The sequence below is a fragment of the Leptonotus elevatus genome, chromosome 11 (assembly GCF_054856555.1).
Source record: "Leptonotus elevatus isolate MCC_2025b chromosome 11, RoL_Lele_1.0, whole genome shotgun sequence".
NCBI classification, from domain to species: domain Eukaryota; kingdom Metazoa; phylum Chordata; class Actinopteri; order Syngnathiformes; family Syngnathidae; genus Leptonotus; species Leptonotus elevatus.
In genome coordinates this window covers 11,484,734-11,512,712 of record NC_141249.1, presented here as the reverse complement: position 1 = coordinate 11,512,712, position 27,979 = coordinate 11,484,734, and the positions used below count along the sequence as shown (strand labels likewise).

At 39.3% G+C, this 27,979-nt stretch overlaps 2 protein-coding genes across 2 annotated transcripts; both read left to right on the top strand.

Annotated features, from left to right (window-relative positions):
* Nucleotides 1-22: 22 nt before the first annotated feature.
* Nucleotides 23-6,203, top strand: clcc1 (chloride channel CLIC-like 1). The gene is made up of 10 exons (XM_086088267.1): nt 23-264; nt 383-490; nt 1,311-1,421; nt 2,058-2,273; nt 2,427-2,567; nt 2,652-2,751; nt 3,604-3,701; nt 4,733-4,879; nt 4,956-5,504; nt 5,565-6,203. The coding sequence occupies exons 1-10, from the start codon at nt 136-138 to the stop codon at nt 5,643-5,645; spliced, it is 1,680 nt and encodes a 559-aa protein (XP_085944393.1). The 5' UTR covers nt 23-135; the 3' UTR covers nt 5,646-6,203.
* Nucleotides 6,204-9,538: 3,335 nt separating this feature from the next.
* LOC147165801 (vitellogenin-2-like) lies at nt 9,539-17,922 on the top strand. Its single transcript, XM_086088851.1, has 33 exons — nt 9,539-9,578; nt 9,774-9,925; nt 10,004-10,255; nt 10,334-10,495; nt 10,574-10,722; nt 10,802-10,952; nt 11,026-11,183; nt 11,253-11,418; nt 11,520-11,645; nt 11,735-11,953; nt 12,039-12,256; nt 12,349-12,446; nt 12,499-12,650; nt 12,740-12,841; nt 13,006-13,125; nt 13,198-13,384; nt 13,462-13,555; nt 13,636-13,821; nt 13,903-14,050; nt 14,134-14,338; nt 14,415-14,890; nt 14,976-15,020; nt 15,096-15,164; nt 15,248-15,454; nt 15,535-15,677; nt 15,771-15,909; nt 15,979-16,108; nt 16,685-16,868; nt 16,952-17,046; nt 17,132-17,226; nt 17,300-17,465; nt 17,535-17,696; nt 17,777-17,922. Exons 1-33 carry the CDS (start codon nt 9,539-9,541, stop codon nt 17,887-17,889), a joined length of 5,109 nt encoding a protein of 1,702 aa, XP_085944977.1. The 3' UTR covers nt 17,890-17,922.
* The last annotated feature ends 10,057 nt before the right edge of the window (nt 17,923-27,979 follow it).

The window sequence follows — 27,979 nt, the reverse complement described above, 5'->3', positions numbered from 1 at the left end:
CGTATGACGTTTTAAAGACGCGACAATTGTCAACAGAATTCCCCTGCACTTCGGTACGTTTAGCTGAATAATAGTCGCGGTTATCTGAATTTCACTGGATTTGGAGGGTCGACGTGAGGTGGGAGTGTCGTCAAGATGCTCCTCGTCGTCCTGTTCGGCTACCTGACGCTGGTCTCCGCTCAGGAGCTGGACGACGACTGGATTGACCCATATGACTTGCTCAACTACGACGCTAGTACGAAAACCATGAGGAAGCCCATCGAGGTTGAAAGGCATTTAATATACTGATCAGATTAAATAATAGCTACCTTTATCACTATAAATGCAAATGAAACATGGTGCAGTTATTGTTGATAATCAATTTATTCTTTATTCTTTGTAGAAGCCAACAAGAGATTTAAATGTCCCAAGCTCACGTAGAGAGAACGTCGACTGTGGCCAAGCTGAGCTGACGGTCTGCAACCAACAGTTGTCTGAGTTACAGACTCAGGTGAGTGGTTTCAAACTATCATAAATAACGCGGTACATTGTGTTGTGATCTCAAATCCAGAAGGTACACGACAATGAATTATTTGTCCTTTTTAAAATTGTGACTGTAGAAAACATGTGAATAAAAAAATATTCTTTGTTAACAAAGTCACAATTGACCGACCACACGTTTTCAAAATATTAACACAACATTTGAAGGAATCTTTGTGTGTGTGTGTGTGTGGGGGGGGGGGGGGGTGGTATTTGAATTGTAAGTAGAGAACCACTGTTTTTATTCGAGCATCTTCCTACATTGTGAAAATAAAAGTAAGGTGTCAGTGTAATGATATGCTCCTATTATGGCTGCGTGATATGGCCCAAAAATTCAATCCCGACTATTATTATTTTTCAGTCATTCAGACCGATTACGATTTTAATCTAATACATCCAACAAACATTTATTTAAAGGTTTCATTTATTAAAATAAATAAATAATTGTTATTAACATCAATAATAATTATAATAATTAAACACCATTTAATAATCCAAAAGACAAAATTCGGTTTCATTTAGCATTCGATTTTCAGAATGACGATTAATCGAATTCATTCGATTTGTTGCCCAGCCCTAGCGCCTATTGTATTTTAATGATATTTGATTTCCTGACGATCCATCAAGTGTGAAATTAAACACGCTGTTAAATCCTGCACTGCTTTGTTAAGACATTGAATAATGAATTTTATCGTTTACATTTTAACTGCTACTACTTTGATTTTAAAAGACACAGAACATACTGCATAATGTGCCATCTATCTCAAATGTTGCACTTTGCTTTTCTTCAGGTTGAAGCCCAAAAGAAGAGTATGACGCAGATCTCACAGCAAACCACATGCAATCCTGTTTTTAAAAGATTCCTGAGCAGAATTCTGAAGGACGTACGAAGAGTTGAAGTGGTACGTTCCAGATCACTGGCATTAGGGCAATATATATATATATATATATATATATATATTATATATATATTATATATATATATTATATATATATATATATTATATATATATTATATATATATTATATTATATATATATATTATATATATTATATATATATATATATTATATATATATATATATATTATATTATATATATATATTTTATATATATTATATATATTATATATATATATTTTATATATATTATATATATTATATATATATATTTTATATATATTATAATATATATATATAAAAGCTTGAGTATTTCGAAAATGAAAAACATGCAAACTCCACTTCCCAGCATGCTTTGAAGTGCCCCGAGAAAAAATAGTCACTTTATTGTGAGTGTCTCTGTAGTGTGCCTTTGATGATGACAGCCATCTCAGATGGATGGACAATTGACAAGGTGTGAAGTTGTGACCGATAGCAGCTCGTGAATGAAAATGTATGTAACCGGAGCGACTAAAGAGCCTCAGCGACTGTGCTCATCCTTTAAGGGCGTTACCTTAGCGTTTAAATATCATCATCTAGATGTTTTCGACAAGACAACGTTTTTTTTGACCCATCTTGATTTTCTCCTTACACACTTAGCCCATAGACTCTGTGGACTATGACGCCTCGATCCGACTGTCTCGACAAGCCGTGGCGGAGATTCAAACCTTTCTGGATGGCGAAGACGGCTGTCGAACAGGCGCACTGGACAACGCCATCAGTCAGGTACTGGTGGACCTTCGGCCACACGACTACGACGCCTGGAGGTGGCGCTTTGAAGACACCTTTGGAGTGGAGCTGGACATGCTTTTGAAGGTATAAAATTGGGAAAATGTATCACTATTTTTATTTTTTACCACATTGTTATGTAACGGGGCAATCCGAAGCGATCCATACACTTCCGTGCAAACTGTTGGCAACATTTGTAAAGTATTTTCTTGAATATGTTCTCCCCTTGTCATCCGCTAGTTGGCGCTGTGCATTTTGGTCTTCATGGTGATCATCTGCACTCAGCTGTGGTCCAGCATCTCCTGGCTAGTGCAGTTCAAACGGCTGTTTGTCATCAGCTTCTTCGTCAGTATTGTCTGGAACTGGTTATACCTCTATCAGGTGATCTTTGAATTCTGTCTGGCCGCGTGTTGAGAAATAGTCCTCATTTTAGACACTTGAGTTGACAAATATTTCTTTCGTCAGACTGCTTTTGCTGAGCACCAAAGAAACATTGTGAAGATGGACAGCTTCAACGACAAATGCACTGGAGTGAAGATGATTGACTGGCGGGATAGTTTGAAAGGTATGTTGAGATTACCTTTTGAATAACTTCTTTTTTAAATTAATTATTACCCATTTATTATTTATTATGGAAGCATGTTTTGAAATTAGAATTATTTGCTACAGTGGCTCATCCCGCAGCACCAGTTCTACTTACGCCAGTGCCAATTCTACTTTTCACCTATAAATTAAATGAATTATTTATTATTATTATTATTATTATTATTATTAACTCATTCACTACCATTCATTCATAATTTTTTTTTTTTATTAAAAATTAAGAGCGATAGGCGATTAACATTTGTAATCGTAATTAATCGCATGACTTCACTAGTTAACTCACGATTAATCACAAATTCTATATCTGTTCCAAATGTTCAATAATTTTTTTTATAGGTTTTCATACTCTTGTTAACAAAAGTGGGGATTTAAAAAAAAAAAAAAACTAATAGAAATAGTTCAAATGAATTTTTGACGTCTATAGCCGTCAATGGCAATGAATGAATTAAAAAAAAGAAGAAGAAAACATTATTAAAAATTTGGGGCGTCAGGCGAATAAAATTTGTAATCATAATTAATCGCATGACTTCAGCAGTTAACTCACAATTAATCACACATTTTACATCTGTTCTAAATGTACAAGAAATAAATTATAGGTTTTCCTACTCTTGTTAACAAAAGTGGGAAAAAATGTTTAACGAATAGAAATAGTTTAAATGAATTTTTGACGTCTATAGCCGTCAATGGCAGTATAATATAATAATTATTATTATTGTTGTTGCTATTATTATTCACAGCTACACAACAGGCAACACAATTGTGCTAACTACTGATGTGATGATGACGCACCTGACCTTCATTTGCATTTCTGCAGAGTGGTTCCGAAGCACGTGGACTCTGCAGGATGACCCCTGCAAAAGATATTATGAAGTCCTGATGATCAACCCCGTTCTGCTCGTACCTCCCACCAAGGTACACGCTGCATCGTAACATTCGATAGGAATCAAAACGGCACCCAAATTTGACATCATGCTGCCATTTTGTTTTGTGCCGCTTGTTGATGATTTATAGTAAATCTGGTATTGTTTGTTATTGTAAAAACAAAAACATGGAGTTAAAGGACCTTGAAAAAATAATCCCATATAAAATTTCCATATCGAAGAAAAATTATGTAATTAAAGTATATTTTTTTAATTGTTCTGCCGTTATTTATACACATGCACGAGGCAAAACTTGATATAATTCCACTTTAATGTGTCATTTGGCTCCAGCCCAACCCTAACGGGGGCAAGTGCTGTAGAGCACTCTACAATTTAATAATTTTCTGACAATGTAATAACATTTGCACCTATCTCAATCAAACATTTTATGAAACCCAACAATGTATTGATTCCACCAATAATGCAATAAAAAAATCCTGACTGATACTGTAATAGTATTTTCACCGATAATGTAATAGCTCAGTTATTAAATTTTTACATCATATCCAGAAATCTTGCTGGCAGAGCAGTTCTAATCAAGTGCTTGGAGCTTACTTTGGTTAAATCAGACAGTGTTAAAAATACACTTTGGGGATTGAAATCAACTCTGAAACATTTAACACCAAAGTTTTAACACTGCAATTTTTGCTTTGAATATAAATAAAAGTCTTAGATTCTGAAAACACAAAATGTAGATCTTTGGACTGAAAATGAAAATATATATTACATGATCAAGTTTTATATGATCAGTTTTGAAAAAATATATATAATGTAATAACTAATGTATTACATTATCTGTAAAATATAATTACAATATCAGTTAGATTTGTTATGACATTGTTGGTGAAATTATTACATTAGTGGGTTTTATTACATTTTTTGATCGAGTTAAGTGCAAATTTCTATTACACTTTCAGGTGTTATTACATTATAATTACAGAATGAATAAGAGCATTCAAAAAAAGAAATGACTTTTTCAGTCATGTGACTGTGCCCGATAAATTTTTTTCTCCATTTGTTAAGGCGATCTCCGTTACAATCACGACCCTCATCACAGAGCCGCTGAAGCACGTCGGCCTGGGAATCAGCGAGTTTCTCCGAGCGCTCCTCAAAGATCTCCCCATCACCCTCCAGATCCCCGTCCTCCTCATTATCGTGCTTGCCATTGTGGTAAAGACACTTGAATTGTTGCCGTCTGAGGGACTCAAAAGAAATCACGTGAAGACAAATGTATTGTCCTTTTCAGGTCTTCATGTATGGAAGCGTGCAGGCGGTTTTCCAGTACGGCATCACCGCGCCTCTACGCAGCCACAGAAGAGATCCGACCCTTCCACCGCCGGAGCAGCCTCGTCTCCAAGAAATCGAGGACCGCGGTCACATGGAAGGAGGGGACGCGCCGCGGCCTCGTCCACGACGCAACGAAGACGATGCACAACCGCACGGGAATCACTTCTGCCGGTCCCGGCCCAACAAAGCCAATGAAGCGGCAGCTAGGATGTTTGTGGAAACCATACGCACCGCCGCCTTTTCCCACATGCAGCACGAGCTAGACGGGAAACGGCGTGGGCGACGTGTGGAGGCGGGGCAGGGGGATGAGGCTGACCCTCAAGCGGACTCGGACGCGGACTCGGACTCTGACGACCACGCAGAGGAAGAGGAAAGAGACGCCAACGTTTTGGTGTCGCAGCTTGACGACAAAACAAAAACAAAAGCCAACGAGCGCGACTCGCCTCGAAAAGACGACGACACCAGAGGGAGGACGACACCCGAAGTCCCACGGACTCCACCTAACGAGGTAAGAACCAGTTAGGGAAATATCTGGTCACGCTTTCCATTGCAATTTCTGGCCACGCAGGATGTCAAAACCTCAGCAGGAAACTCGCTGACAAACGTGGAAACGGTCGGCAGTCCTGTTCAGGAGACGTTGCAGGGATGAAACGACGGCGGCAGCTCGTGACATCACGGCGTTGGCGGCTGAGCAGCATTTGCCCTTAACAGATCTTCACTGTTGGACTAATTGGACTCCAAGTAGAGACGTCAATACTACAGTATGAACTCTATGAAATGCGATTATTGATAGCAGCTGGCCAACGCTGTAAAGCAACCTTAAGTGGTTGACAAATGTGACGGCAATTTTAAAGTGGAATTGAATTAAGTTTGTCAAGAATTATGCAATATCATTTTTTTTTAACTTGAATGCATTTGTTTTTGTGCTTCTTTTTATTTTCCTTTCCTTGTAAAAATATCTGGCCGCCGTTTAACCAGGAACTTGCATTCACAGATGTCTTGGCAGCATGTCGTCATAACATGAGGACACAGGGACAAAAGCAATTATGAAACGAGACTAGAATTGGAATTGGAATTAGTGCTTGAACCGACCTGGGTGAACACCCTGCAACGTTATTATCATTACAGTGTTTTTTTTACAGATTTTTTTTTAATGAATTTTTTGTGAACCATTTGACATTAAATTATCTTGAGACTTGTAAATTATCTTGAGACTTGTGCTTCAGTGTCATTGTGTTTTAACTTTGTGGCAAAATCAGGAGTGTTCTGACACTGATGATTATGATGTACAGTATTGATTTTTTTTTAAATTGCTGTACTGAAGATCATTGACAAGAAAAAAAACATTTAAAGAGAGTAAATCCACTAACCTCTACGCTATGGAGCTCCGTACATGACATTGTTTTTTGTTTTGTTTTTGTGGCCGACACAAAACGCTAATGTGTGGCCATGAAGTAGACATAGTGGGTGCACAAAATTCTAAAATGCCAATATGTGAGTTAAATTTACATAAACAACAAAAACATCCTTTGTTCAGTGGCTAGTGTCCTTAAAGAAGTGACTTTTGGTCGTAGGTTCGGAGGTTGTCATAATACGAGTTTACGTCACTAGTCAAAATGGCGGCCAACTCGGTGGAAGGAAACTCTTAACTCCGCCCATTGAAAAAGCATTGGATTTTGAATCGTTATCATTTGATTTGTGAAGATTATTTAGTTTTAAAATGTGATGAAATGTAGTTTGAGTACTATAACAATCTGCCTGGTTTATATGCTAGTCAGTGTAGTCACAGGCAAAACAATACTGTACAATCAATTTTGCACACTCACAAAAAGAAAAGTCCGTGCCCGGATGGTCGGAATTGCTCTCTTTTTCAGAATGTCTTTGTATCTGTTTACCTTCTTAAAAGAAAATACAATCTTACGATCCATATCCAAGCCACCGTCTTTAGGCCTCTACTTCTACCTTCACCTTTCGATAAAAGGAGCTCTCAATACAACTGTTTAGAATGAAATATAAGTTGTGCCCTTATAGTGCCCTAAAAAGCCACAAGACGGCGCCAAAGGCCAACTAATGTTCAAGAGTTTGTTTCTTCCACTAATGCATTTCCCCCCCTCCCCTTAATCAAATCATGCCAATTGTAAGTCGTTTCTTTGAAAAGGTAAAATTGTAAAATTTGTTTGATGTTGTTATGAATTTGGGGGTGGTGTATTTACAGTTAAAACTATGAATGCAAACAATTCTAAGTTTTATTGTACGCCAAAGACCAGCAATCAAAAGATTGTTTAAAAAACAAAAACATAGTTTGAGTGCCAGGTGATGGCAGGCAGCAAATATCCAAACTCGCTGTAGTTTGTCACATAGTAAACAGTTCTTTAAAAAAAAAAAAAAAGAGGCCAAGTGCTTGCTCAAGCTGTTTATTGCCAGTCCCAGATGAATAATTTTGACTGTCTTTATTTCGAACATGTACTGTAGATACAAAACTAAACATAATAATCAAGAAAGAAACATAAACAGAAGTTTAAAATGCAATAAGTAAACACTTTCAGATGTGTTCGAAAAAATGCTGTCAAAAATAAAACTATGAGAAAAGCCATAAACAAACTTTTATTGAGGTGTGCTGTAATTTGTAACCATATGAACAATGTTGTTGTTTTTAACAATGGGTATTAAGAGAAAAAAAATGTGTGTGAAAAAGTGTTTGCCCCATCCTGAGGTTTTTTTCTTCTTCCTCATCATCAAACACATTTAAATTCTAGTTAAAGAAGACAACACAAGCAAACACAAAATGTAGCTTTTTTTATGATTTTTTTGGGGATCAAAATCTACATTGCCCTGTGTGAAAAAGGGATTGCCCCCCCTAAACCTCATCAATAGTTGGGCCACCCTCACAGATCTGCAGCGGAATTTGCTCCACACATCATTGCTGTAATTTAGCGACACTGGAGGGTTTTCAGGCATGAAACACCCGTTTAAAATCATGCCATCGCATATCAATAGGATTCAGGTCAGGACTTTTTGACTAGACCACTCCAAAGTCTTCGTTTTGTTTTTCTTCAGCCATTCAGAGGATAATTGTCTTCCCGCAGATCCCAAGTTCGTTTCAGATTGAGATCACCAACAGACAATGTTCTTCAGGCTTTTTTGGTAGACAGCAGAATTCATTCTTCAATTTCTCACAGCAAGTCTTTCAGGTCCTGAAGTAGTAATAGACACACACCTTCCAAAAAGTTCAACTTTTGTCTCGTCAGACCACAGAGTATTTTCCTGATAAAAGTACGTTGTCATCGGAGTCCTTTCTAAACTAGATTTATTATAAACTCATTTTCAATTTTCTCATTTCAGATAAATGAACAAATGACATAAAAAAATGAATGAAATGAAAAATTTAAGTGTGAAAAACATGGACACACAAACTTTTGTCTCGTCAGACCACAGAGTATTTTCCTGATAAAAGTACGTCGTCATTGGAGTCCTTTCTAAACTCGATTTATTATAAACTCATTTTCAATTTTCTCATTTCAGATAAATGAACAAATGACATAAAAAAGGAATGAAATGAAATATTTAAGTGTGAAAAACATGCACACACAAATAAAAAGGATATGCATGGCCACGAAAAAAGTTTTGTAACGAAAGGTCTAAAGTACAAAGGTGGTCCTTCCGCAGGAATTAATAACATCAACATGACTAACACGATATTCATGAATTTAATCATATAGAAATTGCAAGACTAAAAAGCAGTTGGAAAGGTTACACAATGTTATTCGCTATATTTTTCATTTGTGGCAATATGTGTCATAGGATCACGCCCCTGCTGGCATAACATGAAACAGTATTATGATGTTTGTCGTAATGCGGCATTAGGTAAAGTTATCTTCTTTAGCATTAAAGTCATCTTGGATTGTTGGCACTGCAAAGTTTACAGGTCATGGCGGCGTTTGTGACAACATTTGAGGTCAGGTTGTATTGACATTTTATCCCAATAGTGAAACATGGCTGCCACAGTTGTTTGCTTATTCCTCACCAGCGTTTATAATTACACTTTGCTTTCTAGAAGTATATTTTTAAGGTGTAGGTGAGAAAATTTGATGTGATCCTATTTATTATTGGGGTTTTAGTTTATAGTTAATTAGAGGTGTGGCTAATATTCCGATACTGTACACTTTTACACTACTGTAAAAATACAATCACAATAATACACATTTCGTTAGCTCACTGTAATATCTCATCAACATGACTTCAGCATTGCTGTTATAATGTCTTGGATTGTGTAATAATAAATACAAACTGAAATCAAACGTAATAAATTGTGTTTAAATGAGAGGGAGAAAAAAAACTCACGAGAAGTTCCAAAGGCAAAAAGTCAGGTTGAGTTGACTCGTTTCATTTGTGACATCTTTGATTTGTCTTGTTTGTCTAACCGTCGTGGCGGGGGCAAGATGACACCATTTGCAGATAGATGCCTGGTTAATCATACTTGTTTGCAGCGGAGAAGCGCCTTTAAAAAGGAGCATCTGCCATGGTTCAGTCACATCCATCGCCATGAGGGTACTCGTGCTAGCCTTGGCTGTGGCCCTTGTGGGTATGTCTATTCGCTCTCTCAATTGTTTTACCATCTCTGGTCGTCCTAGAATGTATACTAACCTTTATTTGCATTTTTATTATTCATCCAGCTGGCCACCAGGTCAAAATTGGTAAGTAAACCCTGACTAAAAATAAGAAAATATTTTTGGGTTGCTACTTGAATTGAAAAGCGGCATTGCGTCTTTTGTTGCAGCTCCAGAGTTTGCTGTTGGAAAGACATACAGCTACAAATATGAAGCAGTTCTTATGGGTGGACTTCCCGAGGAAGGTCTGGCTCGGGCTGGGTTCAAAATCAGAAGCAAAGTTCTCATCAGTCCAATGACTCCTGACACCTTCATTCTGAAGGTAGCACAACACGTTTTCATCAGGACGTTCACGTAATGACGCAAAGTTATGTGACAACTCGCTGTCGTTCCCTTGTAGCTCCTGGAGCCGGAGCTCTTTGAGTACAGCGGCATCTGGCCCAAAGATGCTTTTGTCCCAGCCCCAAAACTCACCTCAGCCCTGTCAGCTCAACTCCTGACGCCGCTCAAGTTTGAGTACGCCAACGGCGTTGTAAACAAAGTGTTTGCCCCGGCCGGCGTCTCTGCCTCCGTGCTGAACATCGTCAGGGGAATCCTCAACATGCTCCAAATGAACATCAAAAAGACGATGAACGTCTATGATCTTCAGGAGGTACGACTGATCAGTTTATGGACGCCATGATTCGTTTCTACAATCTCTGACGTGTATTCTTTGATGGCGGCGGAATAGGCTGGCGTACAGGGTGTGTGCAAGACTCATTATGTGATCACTGAGGATACCAAGGCTGAGCGAGTCCTTTTGACCAAGACCAAAGACCTGAACCACTGCCAGGAGAGAGTCATCAAGGATATCGGCATGGCTTATACCGAGAAATGTGCCGAGTGTCAAGCGGTAAGCGCGAGTCATATCAGTTGTCAGCCACAGTGTTGTGTTTCATAGCGCTAACATCTTTTTGGTTTGTTCATGTAGAGAGGCAGTGCCCTGAAGGGAACAGCAGCATACAACTATGTGATGAAACCATCAGACACAGGTGCTCTGATCCTGGAGGTGTCCTCTGTCGAGATGATTCAATTCTCTCCCATCAACATCCTGAACGGTGCTGCCCAGATGGAGGCTAAGTACGTACTCCAAATAAACAACAAGGTGTCCCACAAAAGGAGAGCGCTTTCAATAACGAGTGCCTCTTGTGTTCCTCAGGCAATTCTTGAAATTCCTGGAGATCCAGAAAACTCCAGTGGAGCCCATCAAAGCCGAGTACCTCCACCGCGGAAGCTTGCAGTACGAGTTTGGCAGTGAGCTGCTTCACACGCCCATCCAGCTCCTCAGGATTACCAATGCTGAGGCTCAGGTACTTGACTAATTATTAACCTCGACTCCAAAAAGGTTTTTGTCTTCACCCTGGCTTTCTTTTCGATGAACAGATTGTCGAGATTTTGAGCCACCTGGTGACCAACAACGTGGCCAAAGTGCATGAAGACGCACCTCTGAAGTTCATTGAGCTCATCCAGCTGTTGCGTTTGGCCAAATATGAGACAGTTGAGGCCCTCTGGACACAATTCAAATCGCGTCCGGCTCATAGGTGGCTGCAACACGGATTTAAAAATATAACCAATCTTTACCCAAATAATGACCTATTTTTCTCTTTCAGAGAATGGATCCTGAATACTATCCCTGCCGTTGGCACTCATGTTGCGCTGAGGTTCATCAAGGAAAAATTTGTTGCTGGTGAGCTGAGCTTTGCTGAAACAACTCGGACTCTGATGCTAGCCGTGCATATGGTGACTGCTGACTTGGAGGCCATCAAAATCCTACGGGCAAGTCAATATTACACGCCGTCTTGAGTCGATGCAACAAAAAGAAAACAAAAATCTGGATTTGTGATGTGTTTTTTTTTTATGTATTAACCTCAATCCAGGAGTTGGGTGACAACCAAAAGGTTATGGAAACTCCAGTTTTGCAAGAGGTTGTTGCACTAGGATATGGCAGCATGGTTTCTAAATACTGTACAGAGAACCCAACTTGCCCAGTGGACCTCATCAGGGTATGATGGCTTTGTACTTCTGCTTTTTTTTTTTTACAAATGAATTTGTTGTTGTCGCATCACTGACATCTTTTTATTTGCCTCCACAGCCCATCCATGACTGGGTTGCCCGCGCGGTTTCCAAGAGTGATATTAAGGACATCATTCTCACTCTCAAAGTTATGGGTAATGCAGGACATCCTAGCAGCCTCAAGCCAATCATGAAGGTCTTACCTCGCTTCGGCTCCGCTGCTGCTAATCTGCCACTGCAAGTTCATATCGAAGGTGTTCTGGCCCTGAGGAACATTGCAAAGAGAGAGCCTAAAATGGTGAAAATCTATGCTCTGATTTCCTTCAATGACAAAATTCCTGGGAGCTGTTTGGTTACGAGCAACGGTACTTTTTTGTGATTAGGTCCAGGAAGTCGCTGTTCAGCTGCTGATGGATAGAGCTCTTCACCCAGAGCTCCGGATGGTTGCTGCCATTGTGCTGTTTGAGACCAGACTGCCAATGGGTCTGGTGACTGCCCTTGCTGATGCCGTCTTGAGAGAACCAAATCTCCAAGTTGCCAGCTTGGTCTACTCTTACATGAAGGCAATGACCAGGTCCACCACTCCTGATTTCGTACCTGTGTAAGTACCTTAAAAACAGTCCTATTTCTCTTTTGCAATTCTCACTGTCACTGCCAAGAGTTCATTTATGTTAAATGTCCTTGCATTTGCAGTGCTGCAGCCTGCAACGTTGCTGTCAGAATCCTCAGCCCCAAACTGAATCGACTGAGCTATCGCTTCAGCAGAGCGCTCCTTGCTGATGGCTATTACAGTAAGACCTTAACGCAATATTAATATACGTCGAGCTTTTCCAAATCAGTGAGTTGATGCTTCCAACCTTGTTTCTGCAGGCCCCTGGATGGTGGGTGCTGCTGCCAGTGCCTTCTACGTGAACGAAGCTGCAACTGTTTTGCCAAGATCCGTCGTGGCCAAAGCTCGTACTTATTTGGCAGGAGCTTATGCTGATGTCATTGAGGTATAATGACAGCTAAAGCTCTGAGGCTAGGGTGGCATATGATGGTGGAAGTTTTTTTTTTTCTTAATCAAGAATATTTACCTTATCAGGTTGGAGTGAGAACTGAGGGAATCCAGGAAGCCCTTCTGAAGGTCCAAGATCTTCCTGACGACGCCGATAGGATCACCAGGATGAAAAACGTTCTCAAGGCTGTAAGTTTGTGTGATTTATTGTACATTAACTCATTCAATGTCATTGACGTGTACAGCCGTCAATGGCAGTGAATGAGTTAACAGTATATCTTTCTATGGCACATGGCCTTCACCGAAACCACAACATTCATATGTTGATGCTTCTCTCTGCGTCCCAATCCCAGCTTTCTGAATGGAGGGCCCAGCCTTCAAGAAAGCCCCTAGCCTCGGCACATGTGAAACTTTTCGGACAGGAGATCGCCTTTGCCAATGTCGACAAAGCGTTGGTTGACCAGTTCATGGCGGTATGTGTCTTGAAGACCTCTCAAAGGTCACAACGCAAAGCCCTAAGTCTGTGTCTCATATGTTGTCAACAGCTTGTCACCGGACCAGAAGTTCAGTCTTACGGAAGGAAGGCTTTAGATCAGGTGATGGCTGGCACCAAATTGAATTACGCTCATCCAATGCTGATTGCTGAGGTTCGTCGCATCCTGCCTACTGCTGTCGGTCTGCCCATGGAACTCAGTTTCTATACTTCATCTGTGTTGACCGCGGCCATTGAACGTAAGCTGGATCGCTGCCTCTCTATCACTGATGCAAAACATTGATTTATATTGAATAACCGTGTCTCTTTTCCACAGTCCAAGCCACTGTGACACCACCGATAGCTCAGAAATTCCACCCATCCCAGCTTCTCAAGTCTGACATCAGCATGAGGGCTGCATTTACTCCGAGGTAAACAAATACACTTGAAATATCCTCTTTATTGCTCTACAAAAATGGTACCAAAAATGATATATTTCTTTGCCTGGCAGTGTTTCCATGCATACCTATGCAGTCATGGGTGTGAATACGCCATGGGCCCAGGCAGCTGTGGTCTCAAGAGCCAGAGTTCACACTATTGTCCCAGCAAAGATCGAAGCGAGGCTTGACATGATCAAGGGCAACTTCAAGTTTGACTTCCTGCCTGTCCCGGGCATCAATAAGATTGCATCTGCAATGTATGTACAGTACATTTTTCTGACACGTTCTTAATCATGTTTGTAATTTCTGATGTTCTTGTTTTTGCTGCATCCCAACAGTGTTGAGACCTTCGCTGTTGCACGAAATGTGGAAGACCTTGCCGCTGCTAAAATGACACCAATGATTCCAGCCGACTTTACACCGCAGTCCTCAAAGAAGAGCTCATCCAGGTCCTCCAGGATGGCGTCCTCTATGACTGATGGCAAGGTGAGTTTGAGTCACAGTCCAGTCAGTGTGTTTAACCACCCTTCCTGCAAAGCAATATTCTTTTCTCGGTTATGCTGTTTCAGTCAGTGTCATCTGAGCTCCTCTCGAACCCATCGAGCAAAATGAACAAACTCATCAGGGCCTTTGAGAAGAAGCTGTGTGAAGAAAGCAAAACCTTTGGAATCAAGGCATGCGCTCTGATCAAATCTCGCAATGCGGCCTTCATCCGACCTGTTCCACTCTATGCCGTCATTGGAAAACATTCCGTTTTTGTTGAGGTTGCACCAGGTAAGTGTAAAGAATGGATGAAGTCACTGGTATAAATAGTGGTTACTAAAAAGTCCATTTCTGCCTTTGGTTCTAGCTGCTGGACCGGCCATCGAGAAAGTTGAAATTGAGATTCAGGTTGGAGAGAAAGCAGCAGAAAAGATCCTCAAAGTCATTGACCTGAGTCAAGATGATGACATTCTTGATGACAAGAATGTCCTGATGAAACTGAAGAAGATCCTTGCTCCTGGTCTGAAGAACCGCACCTCCTCCAGCTCCAGCAGCTCTCGCTCCAGCAGCTCAAGCGCTTCTAGCTCATCCAAGAGCTCTTCGAGTTCATCTCGCAAAACGAGGAAGGTGGCTGACATCCTTGACCCGACTTCCAAGGCATCCAAGTTGCAAAATCCCAACAGAAAATCCTCCAGCAGCAGATCTAGCGTTAGTTCGAGCAAATCCTCCAGCAGCAGATCCGGTGTTGGTTCAAAGAGCAAATCTTCCAGCAGCAGATCCAGTGTTAGTTCGAGCAAATCCTCCAGCAGCTCCTCCAGCAGCAGCAGCAGCTCTCGATCAAAGGTGAGACCAAAGCTACTGAAAGCACCGCATCAGGTCTAAAAAGAAGAATAACCGTGTTTTTTGTTTTGTTTTTTTACAATTTTAGCAAGAACTGTATGACATGAATTTTACCAAGACCCACATCCACCAGGTATTTCCTGTTGCACTTAAAAAAAAAAAAAGAAGCATTTTCCTTCAGTCAATTAAATATTTACCTTGTTTGCAGCATTCACGATCTGCATCACGCCGCAGCAGCAAGAGCAGTGCCCGCAGTTTTGAGGACATCTACAATAAGGTGAGTCGCACATCAATACCAGTCACATGCATTCAACTGGCAAAAGCTTTCTTGAAGCAAATCTTTGTGTGATTTTTTTTAAGGCTAAGTACCTTGCTAGTGCTGTCACCCCAACCGTGACTGTCCTCGTCCGTGCTGTGAGAGCCGACCACAAGCAACAAGGATACCAGATTGCAGCTTACTTTGACAAAGAGACTTCCCGAGTGCAGATAATTTTTGCCAACCTCGCCGAGAACAGCAACTGGAGAATCTGTGCTGATGTTGTGAAGCTGAGCAACCACAAGATGATGGTAAGAGGACAACATCTGATATATTCTCGCCTGACTTTGAATCAGAGATAACTGCTGGGATGTGACTGTAACATTTTTAGACCAAGATTACCTGGGGTCTTAACTGCAAACAATACCAGGTTGAGCTCGTGGCTGAAGCTGGCATTGTTGAGCAACTGCCAGCACTGCGTTTGAAGCTGACTTGGGCCAAACTTCCAACCAGCATGAAGTATTATGAAAAGGAGTAAGCGTCATAGTCTGGTGCACATATCAAATAGTCTAATTTATCACAAGGTCACATGTTGATATTTTTTAAAATTATTATTACAATGTCCAGGTTGTCTGAATACATTACAAGATTCGTTCTGCGGACCGGAATTAACCAGGCAAAGGTCAAGAATGCTCCAAATGAGATCAAACTGACAGTGGCGGTTGCTACGGAACAAAGCCTGAATATTGTCCTCAAAACACCAAAGGTAAACAATATTTTTGATCGTGCTTTATCAGTGCCACTCAGATTCCAAATCACAACCTGTCATTTACAGAGAACCATCTTCGAAAAAGGCATGTTGATTCCCATTTATCTGCCCATTGGAAACACTGCGTCAGAGCTGCAGCCGTACCAGGACAGCTGGGTTGATACCATCTCCTACATGGTCAGCAAGGCTCATGCAGGTAAAGACATTATTTCCCTTTTAAGGGGCTTAATTCACAATTTGTTACTTGAATTTAGTCAACCTTAAACATTTCTTGACAATAATGTTATATGTGACCTCACTAATCTAAACATGACGTTCTGATTGATATTACATTTGTGGAATATGAGTTATGCAGCAAAATCCAGACGTTTTTATCCTTCTCAGGGGGCGGCCATTTTGCCACTTGCTGTAAACTGAAGAGGACATCACAGCTGCTCAGGTCTCTGGCTACGACCAATCACAGCTTACCTGTTTTCTCAAGTTGAGCTGCGATTGGTTGTTGCCTGAGACCTGAGCAACTATGATGTCATTTTCACTCAACAGCAAGAGGCCAAATGTACGCCTTCTGATATTTATAAAAACTGCTGGATTTTGCTGCTTAAGTCATATACCATTAGCACAATATATTATCCAGAGTACCGTATTTAGACTTATGGGACTGCATATTGAGGAGAATTTGTTGGTGGGTTGACTTATCCTATAAATTGACCTGGATGTCACACGCCTCTCAAACCCTGTGGTTAATATCAACCAATCTGCTTACTTTGTCCAGCTGAGTGTAAAGTAATCAAGGACACAGTGGTCACATTCAACAACAGGAAGTTCAAGGCAGAGATGCCTCACTCCTGCCCCCAGGTTTTGGCTCAGGATTGTACCAAGGAGGCTAAATTCATTGTTCTGCTGAAGAGAGACCAAGAACGTGAACAAAACATGCTCATTGTGAAGATTGCAGATATGTAAGGGCGTATTTATAACCAAAAGTGAACACGGAGAGCCAAAAAGTGAGCTTTTTTCACATGTCTGATTTGTTATCCATCAGTGAGGTGGACATGTATCTGAAGGACCGTGTTCCCATGGTGAGGGTTAACAAAGAAGAAATTCCTCTGAGTAATCTGCCATACCGTCATCCATCAGGTTTGCTCTTCCTTCCTCTTTTACTCATGCTTCAGGTCTTGCAAGTCGCCGCTTAATAAACAGTTTGTTGGTGCGGTTGTTTCAGCTGACATTCAAGTCAGGCGAAGCGGAGAGGGCATCGCTCTCCACGCTCCCAAACTGGGTCTTCAGGAAGTGTACTTTGACGTCGAGCTCCAGAGGGTAATGAGTTCAAGGTCGAGCGCAGCGACAGCGTACAGGAAACTGACCCTGCTCGCACTGTTCGTTTGTCTAGGTTAAAGTCATGGACTGGATGAGAGGACAGACCTGTGGACTCTGCGGAAAAGCCGACGGGGAGATCAGACAGGAGTACCGCACACCCAATACACGTTTGACCAAGAACGCAGTCAGCTATGCTCATTCCTGGGTTCTGCCCGCCGAGAGTTGCCGGGATAACACAGGTAAATCCGTTGCATTCGACCATTGATGCGATACGTGCCAACTAACAACTGTGTGCCAACGTCTTCCAGAGTGCTACATGAAGCTTGAGTCTGTGAAACTGGAGAAGCAGATGACCGTCCACGGCCAAGAGTCCAAGTGCTTCTCTGTCGAGCCCGTGCTGCGCTGCCTGCCTGGCTGCATGCCCCTGAGAACCACCGCCGTCTCGATCGGCTTCCACTGCCTGCCGGCTGGTGAGTCCACGACGATGTTTACCAGATGCTGCTCTAAAGTTCAATCACCTTCATTGCTCACCACCTGTATACTGTCGCAGATACCCGTCTGAACCGTTCTGAGGGAATGAGCAGCATCTTCGAGAAGAGTGTGGACCTGAGAGAAACAACCGAAGCCCACATAGCCTGCCGTTGCACTGCTCAGTGCGCTTAGTCAGTCCGACAAAGTTCATTTCCATTGATACCGCTACTCTCTATCACAATAAAGTGTAAACTTAAATGGCAAGATCTGTGTGATGTGTCTAATTCATGTGGTATATTCTGTTTTCACCCTGGATGGGCTGCAAGTCAAATATTTGATGAAAAATGAAACTTGTAGCACGGTCATTTATCACAAATCTATCCTCAAATTTGACAAAAGCACAAGTGCTACAAACTAGTGATGGCAAAATGAAGCTTCATGAAGCATTTGCGATATTTTTTGACTCCTCTAGATGGTGCTCTTGGTTTAAAGATAAAGGCAAGTGCAATGAAAATGGATTACATTTGCATTGCATCTTTGAATCATGAGTGCCATCTAGAGGAGTCAAAAAATATCGCAAATGCTTCATGAAGCTTCATTTTTCCATCACTACTACAAACACACTGAAAAGCATCTGCTAAAGCCAACTGACGAGCATTCCTAAATCCTCACCATCATCAAATTCACCAAACACCCTCCTGTAATAGAAGAATGTCAAGCAATATCTGTTGTGTCTGCTTACGCAATAAAACGGAGACAAGCTGGGGTTACTCAACATCCTTTTCATTGTAAAACATCCTACTAGAGTTTCTCTCTCCCTTAAGACTAGCTCCAGCTGGTATGCAGTCACCAGTCGGACTCACTGATACTTTCAGGTTAAATACGGTCGGATCTTATAAAACTCTTCTAACAATCCACGTAACACAAATGAAAGTTTGCAATTAATAATACAATATTAAAAAAAAACAAATTCCCTCTCCCTTGTTCTTTTTTAGTACAATATACTTTTGGCACATTCTGTAGCAACTAGCAAGTAGCGACTCTGTAGTTGTGGTAGAGTTGTACAAATTCCGACTGTTAGTGAAGGTATCTGAATGTGATTGGCTGAACGAGTGTCTGTATGTACTGTACTTGAACGAATAAGTCGGGGTGGGGGGAGTGAGCGAGTTTGTTGTGTTTAGAGGTGTACAGAGTTTTTTTATTTTCATTTCAAGGACTTCTTTTTTTTTTAGGAAATCTTTTACAATACAAATAACAGTCAAATCCAGTTTGTTGCACACACAGTGTGTTGAGACTGAAAAAAAAAGATGTCACTGATTAGTCGACGTTCACTCGAATATTGTCACCTTAGCTTCAGTTACAAAAACTCTAGTCGTTCACCCCCTAATTGTCATGTTTTGTGATCAACAGTGTCGAGTTACATTTTCACTCGTCTTTATTAAGAATGACCACACCAAGTCAGCAGAGTAAAAGGCAGCTAGCAACTGTTAAGTTATTAACATTGTTTTTCAGTTTCAATTTATATTTTAGCCGTTTTGGATTTAGTTATAGCAGTATGGCTCAATGAATAGAATTGCATTCTTATCTGTCTCAGATTTATGAGAGGAGAAGGGCAACGGGTTCCTTGCATCCGCTATTTGGAAGGGAGTGTATGTTGTCTGGTATCTGTCTGTCGGAAGAGACAGGCTGATGTATGATTGTTTTTCTCTAATCTGATTTATAGCTATGGGAACTTGCAGAAGGGAGGAGAGAGGAATTCTCAAATAAATGTACTGTGGGCTGGAGAAAGAGACACACTTTTGAACTGAACACTGCTTGGGTGACTTCAATTGTGTGATCAGAAGCTTCTGTTATAACTATACCTTTGCAAAGGGACTTCTTCACCAGGATCTCACCATTCAGTTAATTGAACACGCAAAGAGTACAATACTTAATATTGTCTACTCTAACAAATGGTGATCCCCGACGCTGAATTATAACGAATGGTCTCCTCCGCTGAATTCTAACGGATGGTGGTATTTTGACGTGGAGCTAGATGCGGCGTTCACGGACGAGCGGAACTTCTAGGCCTAAATAAATAAAGTACGGTAAGTGGAGATTTTTATCCACGTAGAGAGGTTCTGTCTGTTTGGGTCCGCTGCAACTGGTTTTTCGTCTTCCAAATTGTCTAAATTTTAAATGAGATCTGTGTGAACAAGTTATAGTTTGATGTCGTTAGAGAGTTGATAATTCCGACGATATTGAACTAAACACGTCGTGGAGTGGTGCATTTAGAAGTGACGTGAATGCAGACTCAAAGAGATGAAGCTTTTTTTGTACAGGAAGAAATAGCGGTTAATTTTTTGATTTGTTTTGTTTTTCGTCAACGCTATGAAGAATCCTTAGACCATAATATATATTGAATAAAAGGGTTTGCCGGATGACGTAAAAAGTCTTTCTTTTTGCTAGGGATCGCGAAGATTATGGTATGCGCTTCTGTTTTTTAAGCAGTTTTGGCCGAATTGGAGGACGAGTATCATAATTGTTCATGGCTCTTGGTGTGAAAGTCCTCGTATCACGTAATATGTTTTTTGAAAAAGCGCCTGTTTGAAATTGAACAGTATTGAGGGGTCCAGGTTGATTACAGCGATGATTGGATTTTGTATCACTGTATTTGCAATCGAGAGATTACGTGAAAGATTTAGTTTAAATTTTGGCGCTCCTACTTTTGTAGTTTTGGGGTCAGGATTACCGTATGAATTCCTTTTGTTTTACGGTAGATTCGTGAGCGCGTGACAATTTATTTTGAAAATGAGCGCCTTGCAAAAATTTTGCAATATATGGAGAACAGTTTAGCTCAGCGGGATTGGATAACCGCTGTGTATAGACGAGAGGTCACGTGATTCTTATGTGTGTCTGTTGTGTGGCCATATGTGTTCACCTATTGAACTATTATATTAAAAGTGAGACGTCACTGTATTGAAACCGAAAGTAAAAATAGCCTATAAACAAAATGGAGGCGATTTCGACCCGGATACAGAATGGTTTGTCCTGAATGCGCTTCCGGTTTATAGACGTGTGAGTCGCAGCCATGCGGAGAAAGTACAAAAAAAGCGTCGATAAAAAATGAACAAACAAACTATGGATCGATTGTATGAAAAGCCTTCGCTGGACAAAATGGTACGTCAGACTTTTGTATTTTTTTTGCTGATGATGATGTAGTGGCTGAATTTGATGCTAAAATGACTCCAGCATTTGTGGAGCAGTTTACGGGTGGTTTGTTCGAAGTTAACCCGTTTATTGAAATCACCGTACAAAACTGCGGTTTAAATGCCATAAGATTTGTAGACAACGAATTTATAGAATAAAACCGTTTATTATTTTCTAATTATTAAAGAGTGTGTGCGTATGCATTTGAGTATGTGACCTAGCTTTTAAAAGGTGGGGGTTTGTGAGTGAGAAGTTTGCATATGGGGATTTTGTTTGTTTTTCTTCAATATTTTTAACTAAGTTTGGTGTTGTTTTTGTGTGAGATGAGACTGTTGTGATAGTGGCGTTTGTTTTATTAATGGGAATGTGATAAAATAGGTTTTGCGATGTATAATGTTAAGATTCACCCCCCCCCCCCCCCCGTTTCTAGGTTAGAAAAAAAGGAGGGGGCTGTGCGTTAGAGCATAATGTGTCCTCGTAATGGGACTTTTTTTTTGTCAAAATGGTAAGAGAGGAATGATAAACAATAAAAATAAGTAATAGTATTTGAAAGATATTGTTGAGTTTTTGTAGAAGAATATTGAATTAGTGTTTTATTTTTTTATTTTTTTTTAGTGACTGAGCCAATAGTCTTTACACTTTAATGATTGATGAAGATGGTTAATTTGTTAACTTTCCCTTTTCGGGACAAATGAATAAAGAATAATGATAAAATAATGGCATTTTGTTTGAGCTGTGTTGAGTTGACATAGTTATGCCTACATCTGTATAGCTGTGGCTGGAAGTAAGATAGTTGAATAAGGACTTATAAATGTTTTTGAAATTGACATAATGATAATGATTTTTAATATTTTAATATTTTGTTTTCAGTCAGTAAAATGCTGCACGGTGTATGCAAGGCATTTTTAATGTGTTGAGTGGGGAACTGTGATCTATAGCAAGATATTTCAGGAAATTGAAAACGACATATGTAAATTTGAAATGAGGGATTGAGAAAATTTATTTCAATCTATAGCCTACTAAATTTTTGCCTATATTTTTAGGAGAATCAGTTTCTGAATTGGTACAATGGGAATTTTATTAATATGATATGATACGATATACTTTTATTTTCCCCGTGAGGAACTTTTTTGGACTTCGTCCAGCTGCAGCTATAGTATAAAATAAATTATAGAATAACATGAGTGGTAACAAGTAAAAGACTAACTAAGAGTTTGATGGCTAAGTTTGATTTTTTTTTTTTCACAGCACTGTGATTTATGAATCCCAGAAGTGTTTTGTGTGCTGTGTTTTTTATGAGCCCCGCTAATATGTAAAAGATTAGCAGTTTGAAGATGATTTTTAGTTTGATTTAATCTAGGAAATGGTAGATATTTGTAAGTTTTGTGTAATTTGTATCCTGAAGCCCCACTAATCTGTAAAAGAGGTGAGGTTGATTAGCAGTTTAAATAATTTTTAGTTTGCTTAACTCTAGGAGAATTAGATTGATATGGTTACCTCTATTTTTTATGGCCCCAAAGTCATCATATATTAGTGTCTTACATTGTATCTGCTTGTGCTCATTTTTATAGTGTTTTGTAGCTCTTTTGTTTACCTCATAGCCTGATTTAGAGGGTTGTGTTATTTACGACGTCTTTTGAGTTATGAGGTCTCTATTTTATCCTCCTTTTATCTTGACGTGTTTGAAAAAATCAGTGGATCTTTGTCAAATGAGGGAGTTTATGTTTAAGAAATTAACCAATGTAGACGAATTAGTAGATTAAAAAAATGAAAAGGTTTTGAAGTGATAATCCACAGTTTGAATATGAAAAGGTTTTGAAGTGATAATCCACAGTTTGAATATGAAGAAATCTACCAGAGGAAATCGATCGCAAAGTAAGTCTGAAGCAAGCAAGGACAATAATGCATATTCGCCGAATGAAGGTAATTATATTATATTATATCTTTTATCTCAGAATCACATTTGAAAAATGTAATGTTTGGAGCCCAGTGTTTGCAAAAGAGTATAGATAATATGAATATATGTGCTTTTTCCAGGATCATCAGGATTCGGCCGGTCATGGGATTCTGGGAAGAGAATATATGATATGCTAGTAAAATGATTACTTTCAGGATGGTGAAAGGCACAGTTATGGAAATTTAGAACAAATTTAGTCGTGGTAAAAAAAAAAAAAAATCCTATTATTGAACAAAACCTATTTGAAAAATAAATATTTACAAGCTCTGTCTTATATTAATGAATGAGCGAATGTCATTCAACTCAATCAAAGGCTGGGTTCTATTTTAATGTCACAAAAATAGATCTTTTCCTGTTCCAACAGCACAGGACCTACGGATCTTAACCAAATAACATTTACTAATCCCAACTAACAAAAACTATCAGGGTTTTTCCTCCAAATAAAATTTATGTGGGTTTATGAGAAGACTAAAAACATATTCCGCTCTCAGGTTGAAAGGAGAGACGCTCTCAGGTTGAAAGGAGAGACGAAATTCCACAACTGGAAAGGAGCTGCCGGCTATCTCATCAACTGATGATCATCAATCTTATCACCTCCGACCTGGGAGCCACGTCAGCTGACCCAGTGTTCGTTCTGGAGCGGCCGTTTCGACATCGTTTTGACATCATTCAACGGATCAAGTCAAGTGCCTTTTCTTGGGCAATCATTCCACGAAGAGTCACATTTTCGGGCAGAATAATCCCGGTGACAAATCGAAGAATTTGGGTAGTCTACCCCAGATTCTTAAAGAAGAGAAAAACTATTGCGTCACTTTTTTCATTCAACAAAGATGGCTTCAAAGAACACATATTCGTCTGCCGATACATTGCGACACTTTTTAATGAACAACATTTTATGTTAAGCCTCACATATGCTATGCTTATTCCACTAAAAATCTTTTAAATGTATCAAATTGTTTTTTAATGTCATATAATTGCTAAACTACCTCCTCTTCTGCTAAAGGGATGTTTTAAGGATAATTATTTTTTATCACACAACCATTGAAAAAAATGTTTTAATGTGTTGAGCTCTCATGAGCTCAAATGAGGGAATGTTAAGTTATTAACATTGTTTTTCAGTTTCAATTTATATTTTAGCCGTTTTGGATTTAGTTATAGCAGTATGGCTCAATGAATAGAATTGCATTCTTATCTGTCTCAGATTTATGAGAGGAGAAGGGCAACGGGTTCCGTGCATCCGCTATTTGGAAGGGAGTGTATGTTGTCTGGTATCTGTCTGTCGGAAGAGACAGGCTGATGTATGATTGTTTTTCTCTAATCTGATTTATAGCTATGGGAACTTGCAGAAGGGAGGAGAGAGGAATTCTCTTGTTTTCACGGAGTTGCAAATAAATGTACTGTGGGCTGGAGAAAGAGACACACTTTTGAACTGAACACTGCTTGGGTGACTTCAATTGTGTGATCAGAAGCTTCTGTTATAACTATACCTTCTTCACCAGGATCTCACCATTCAGTTAATTGAACACGCAAAGAGTACAATACTTAATATTGTCTACTCTAACACAACCAAACTTTCACAAATGTAGAGGTATAATGAGATCTAAAACTTAAAATGAATAAATAATGCACTAGCAGTGCACTCTTCCGAGTTGAACTGTAGACCACATGTCTTTAAAGGGATACTTGACTCATTGAGCCATTTTCAACAATAAAAAGTTAATATTTTGTCCAGGAAGAATTTGATAACTTATTTGTCATCATGTACAATTAATATATTTAAAAACAAATTTTTCCTCTTGCTGTCGACTGAAGATGACATCACCTGTGCTGAGGAAGTAGGCAACGTCCAATCATGCCTCACTTTGCTGACCAAACCCAGAAAACAGGTGCCCCATGATTAGTCGTTACCTACTTCCTCAGCACAGGTGATGTCATCTTCTGTCGACAGCAAGTAGGAAAATAATTTTTTTAAAGACTTAATTGTACAAGAATAATAATGTTTACAAGTTCATTCTGGACAAAACATTAACTTTTTACTGCTGAAAATAGCTCAATGAGTCAAGTATCCCTTTAACCTCGGCGCGATAGGCCATCTGGTTAAGAAGAGATTAAAAGTGCCTGCTTTCAAATACAGGAAGGAAGAGCGCTGTTCAAAGTAAATTTGATTCTATTGTTCAACCCCACCATTTTCATTGTCAAGTCACTTTTCAAAGTTGAGCATGTTTTATTTTCTCTTCCAGCCTTCTCCCCCCCACCCCGCCCTTCTCTCTCTCTCTCATATCAGTCTTACAATCAATGACGCTATTAAAAAGTTCTGAGCAAATCTTTACGGGTTTTTCGCTGCATTAACAGTGACTACCAGAAGAATGAATATTCTCAGTGGAACTATTTAATGGACACCAGAAAGCCCTTTTAATGAAGGTCTGTCTTGTCCAAAATGATCCCTATTCTTATACAGTTGTGCTCACAGTTTTTTTTTTTCGCAGTGATTTATTAGCCCAAAGGCCCACCAAGTTTTCCTCGCCCCCCAAGCAGGCTTTTTCATACGAGGGATATGAGCCCAGGGCGGAATACATAAATGGCACCCTCTACTGGAAAAGACTCAAAGAACTGGCACCGGTTTTGTGTGTGTTTTTTCCCTCCCAAAACCGGCGCCCTTTGGCTCTTTGCACAAAACGACATAATGTCATGCCCACTTGGGATTTTGCAGTTTACCCTCTCTTCAGGTTTGGGGAATGTCCAAAGTCGTCTATGTCAAGTCTCAGTGAAAATCAGAGTATATGAGCCTTTTTGTTTTTATGTTGTTTTGTTCAATTCATGATCTGAGTCTTATATGTGTTGAAAGTATGTACAGTCTTAATTTCACTATTTATTTTAATTTCTCTTTTATTTATAAAGTACTTTAAAACAACCATCGCTGCATACAAAGTAATAGTTAATAGACAGGTAAAACAAAATCCCAATAAAAACACATGAAGAAAAATAAATCTATACCATGTCAAACATTAGATTGGAAGGAGAAAGACTCATTCAAGAAAGAGATCCCAGAACTGAAAATTCACTCTCTATTTGAATTACAAAGATTTACCACTTCTTCTACACTAAAATGGGGTCCTATTACATCATCGTTCGGCAGCCATATATTCACATTGTGATATTTTTTCCATGTTTCTTTATGGACCCGAAGCAGATAACGTGTACACTTCCCATTTTCTGTCGGACTTAATTGGACACAAATTATAAAGTTATTTTTATTTATATATATATATATAAAAAAAAAAAATCTTCATGCATTTAAAAAAAAATCTTAATTGCTTCTCAAACACCAAACTAAGATGATAATTAATTTGGTACTTTCCATACTAATGTGACCCAATGCTAAGGGGCAGTCAGTGTCATCAAACAATGCTGTAATTAAGGTCAACTAACTGTTAAACATTTGTATTAATATTCTCTACCCAATATTGTTATTGTCTTGTAAAACAAAGCCCAATAAAAGCATAATAAGTCCAGCGTTTGGTACTTGTACGCTGTCCTGGCTGTGGGGTTCGGGTTGAGGGGCATTCATTGTGGCTGCCCGGCCTGAGAGTCATTCATGCCAGAACCACCACTGGCTATTGTGCTATATTTTACACAGTTACTTAATGTATACTATATAATTATTATGTTATAAATACATTTGTGTCATGGTAGTTATTGTGTGTGTGTTTTTTTTGTAATTGCCCGTGTGTGCTATGCAAAGGTTGAATCAAGACAACAAGACTTGCCCTGTAGAGTTGCATTGATTCAACCATTGCAGATTACCATGACCTGGATGACTGAGAATCTACACGGACATATTGCTTTGTGTGTGTTTGTGTGTTTGTCTTTCTGTTCCTGCTTAATCTCCCGAACCGCTCTCCATGTGCGATTCCCCAAGGTTTGAAGCAGATTCGATTGGACCACTAAAGACTGTGTCCAATGACTGACTGCTGCCTAGCAACAACGTAGTCTTATGAGGAAAAAGAATAAGAGCCATTCTGATGGTCCACGTTACTCTGATCGTCCCCCCCCCCCTTTTTTTTTTTTTTAAATACAGTATCTTGTGGACTACTTTGACAATTGTTAAAATGTCATGTCATCCATGGTCACACTGACCACATCAAATAAAGTAAGCAAACAACCATAGTCATTGTGCCCTGTTGGTGTGAACTTTGAAACCAAATTTCAACAATGTGACATAGATGTGACAGACGGACGCTAATAGTTTCATGAATTGCAAGAAATATCATTATAAAGTTAGAAAATACAATAATATAACCTGAGTAGTGTAACTATAACACAATTAGTTATAATCAAACAAAATGGAACCCCATGTTGAGCTAAGTCTATTCAGTGAAACAAACACGCTCATTTGCCATCCAATTTCAAGTCAAATTGATCTGATACGTGTCAGAATATGTTCTAATGCTTCTGTCATAAATGGCCCCTGTTAGGGATGCAATTGGTCTTTTTCGTGACACGATTTCAATTGATTAAATTACTGACCAAAGTTTGAGTTGAAGTGAAATGTAATTGTCAAATGTGAGTTAATTTTTGACAGAAGTGGTGAATGCATCTATGTTATACATTGAATGTGTAAAAAGGGGTAGGATTAAATAAGTTGTCTTCTTCCCACTGAATGCCCAATGAAAAGAAAAAATGTGTGTGTCTTCTACTTAAAAATTAATCAAGAAAGTGGCAAAAGTTATATTTTCTATCTATCTATTTATCTATGCATGTACTGAAATCATTTGTCTTGCACTATTTATAACCTCTACATAATGTAGAGTATTATAATCAATTATAAATTGGGAACAGAAGCATGATTGAGATAGGGTAACAAACATTTCAGAGAGAATTGCTGTCATTAAAATATAATAATAATAATGCTAATCTAATTATATACAATACATTCATTTTGTCATTTCCAGCTAAGCTAATAATAAACATTTAACAAATAAAAATGAACTTCATCAAAATGTGCCTAGGGTATGAATAAATGTTACTATATAGTATGAACAAATGTTTTTTTTTTCTTGTTTTTTTTTAATGGCTCAGACTCAAGAAGACAGCAAATATTTACAAATGATGCTTGACTTTGACCAAGTAAATAGC

What these genes read in the sequence shown, in the direction of transcription:
- LOC147165801 (XM_086088851.1), top strand. Translation starts at nt 9,539, where the DNA reads ATGAGGGTACTCGTGCTAGCCTTGGCTGTGGCCCTTGTGG. An exon ending in ACTCCTGATTTCGTACCTGT is followed by an intron (nt 12,257 to 12,348) that starts GTAAGTACCTTA and finishes TTGCATTTGCAG; the next exon opens with TGCTGCAGCCTGCAACGTTG. An exon ending in TTGTCCTCAAAACACCAAAG is followed by an intron (nt 15,910 to 15,978) that starts GTAAACAATATT and finishes TGTCATTTACAG; the next exon opens with AGAACCATCTTCGAAAAAGG.
- clcc1 (XM_086088267.1), top strand. Translation starts at nt 136, where the DNA reads ATGCTCCTCGTCGTCCTGTTCGGCTACCTGACGCTGGTCTCCGCTCAG. An exon ending in CCATGAGGAAGCCCATCGAG is followed by an intron (nt 265 to 382) that starts GTTGAAAGGCAT and finishes TATTCTTTGTAG; the next exon opens with AAGCCAACAAGAGATTTAAA. An exon ending in ACTGGTTATACCTCTATCAG is followed by an intron (nt 2,568 to 2,651) that starts GTGATCTTTGAA and finishes TTCTTTCGTCAG; the next exon opens with ACTGCTTTTGCTGAGCACCA.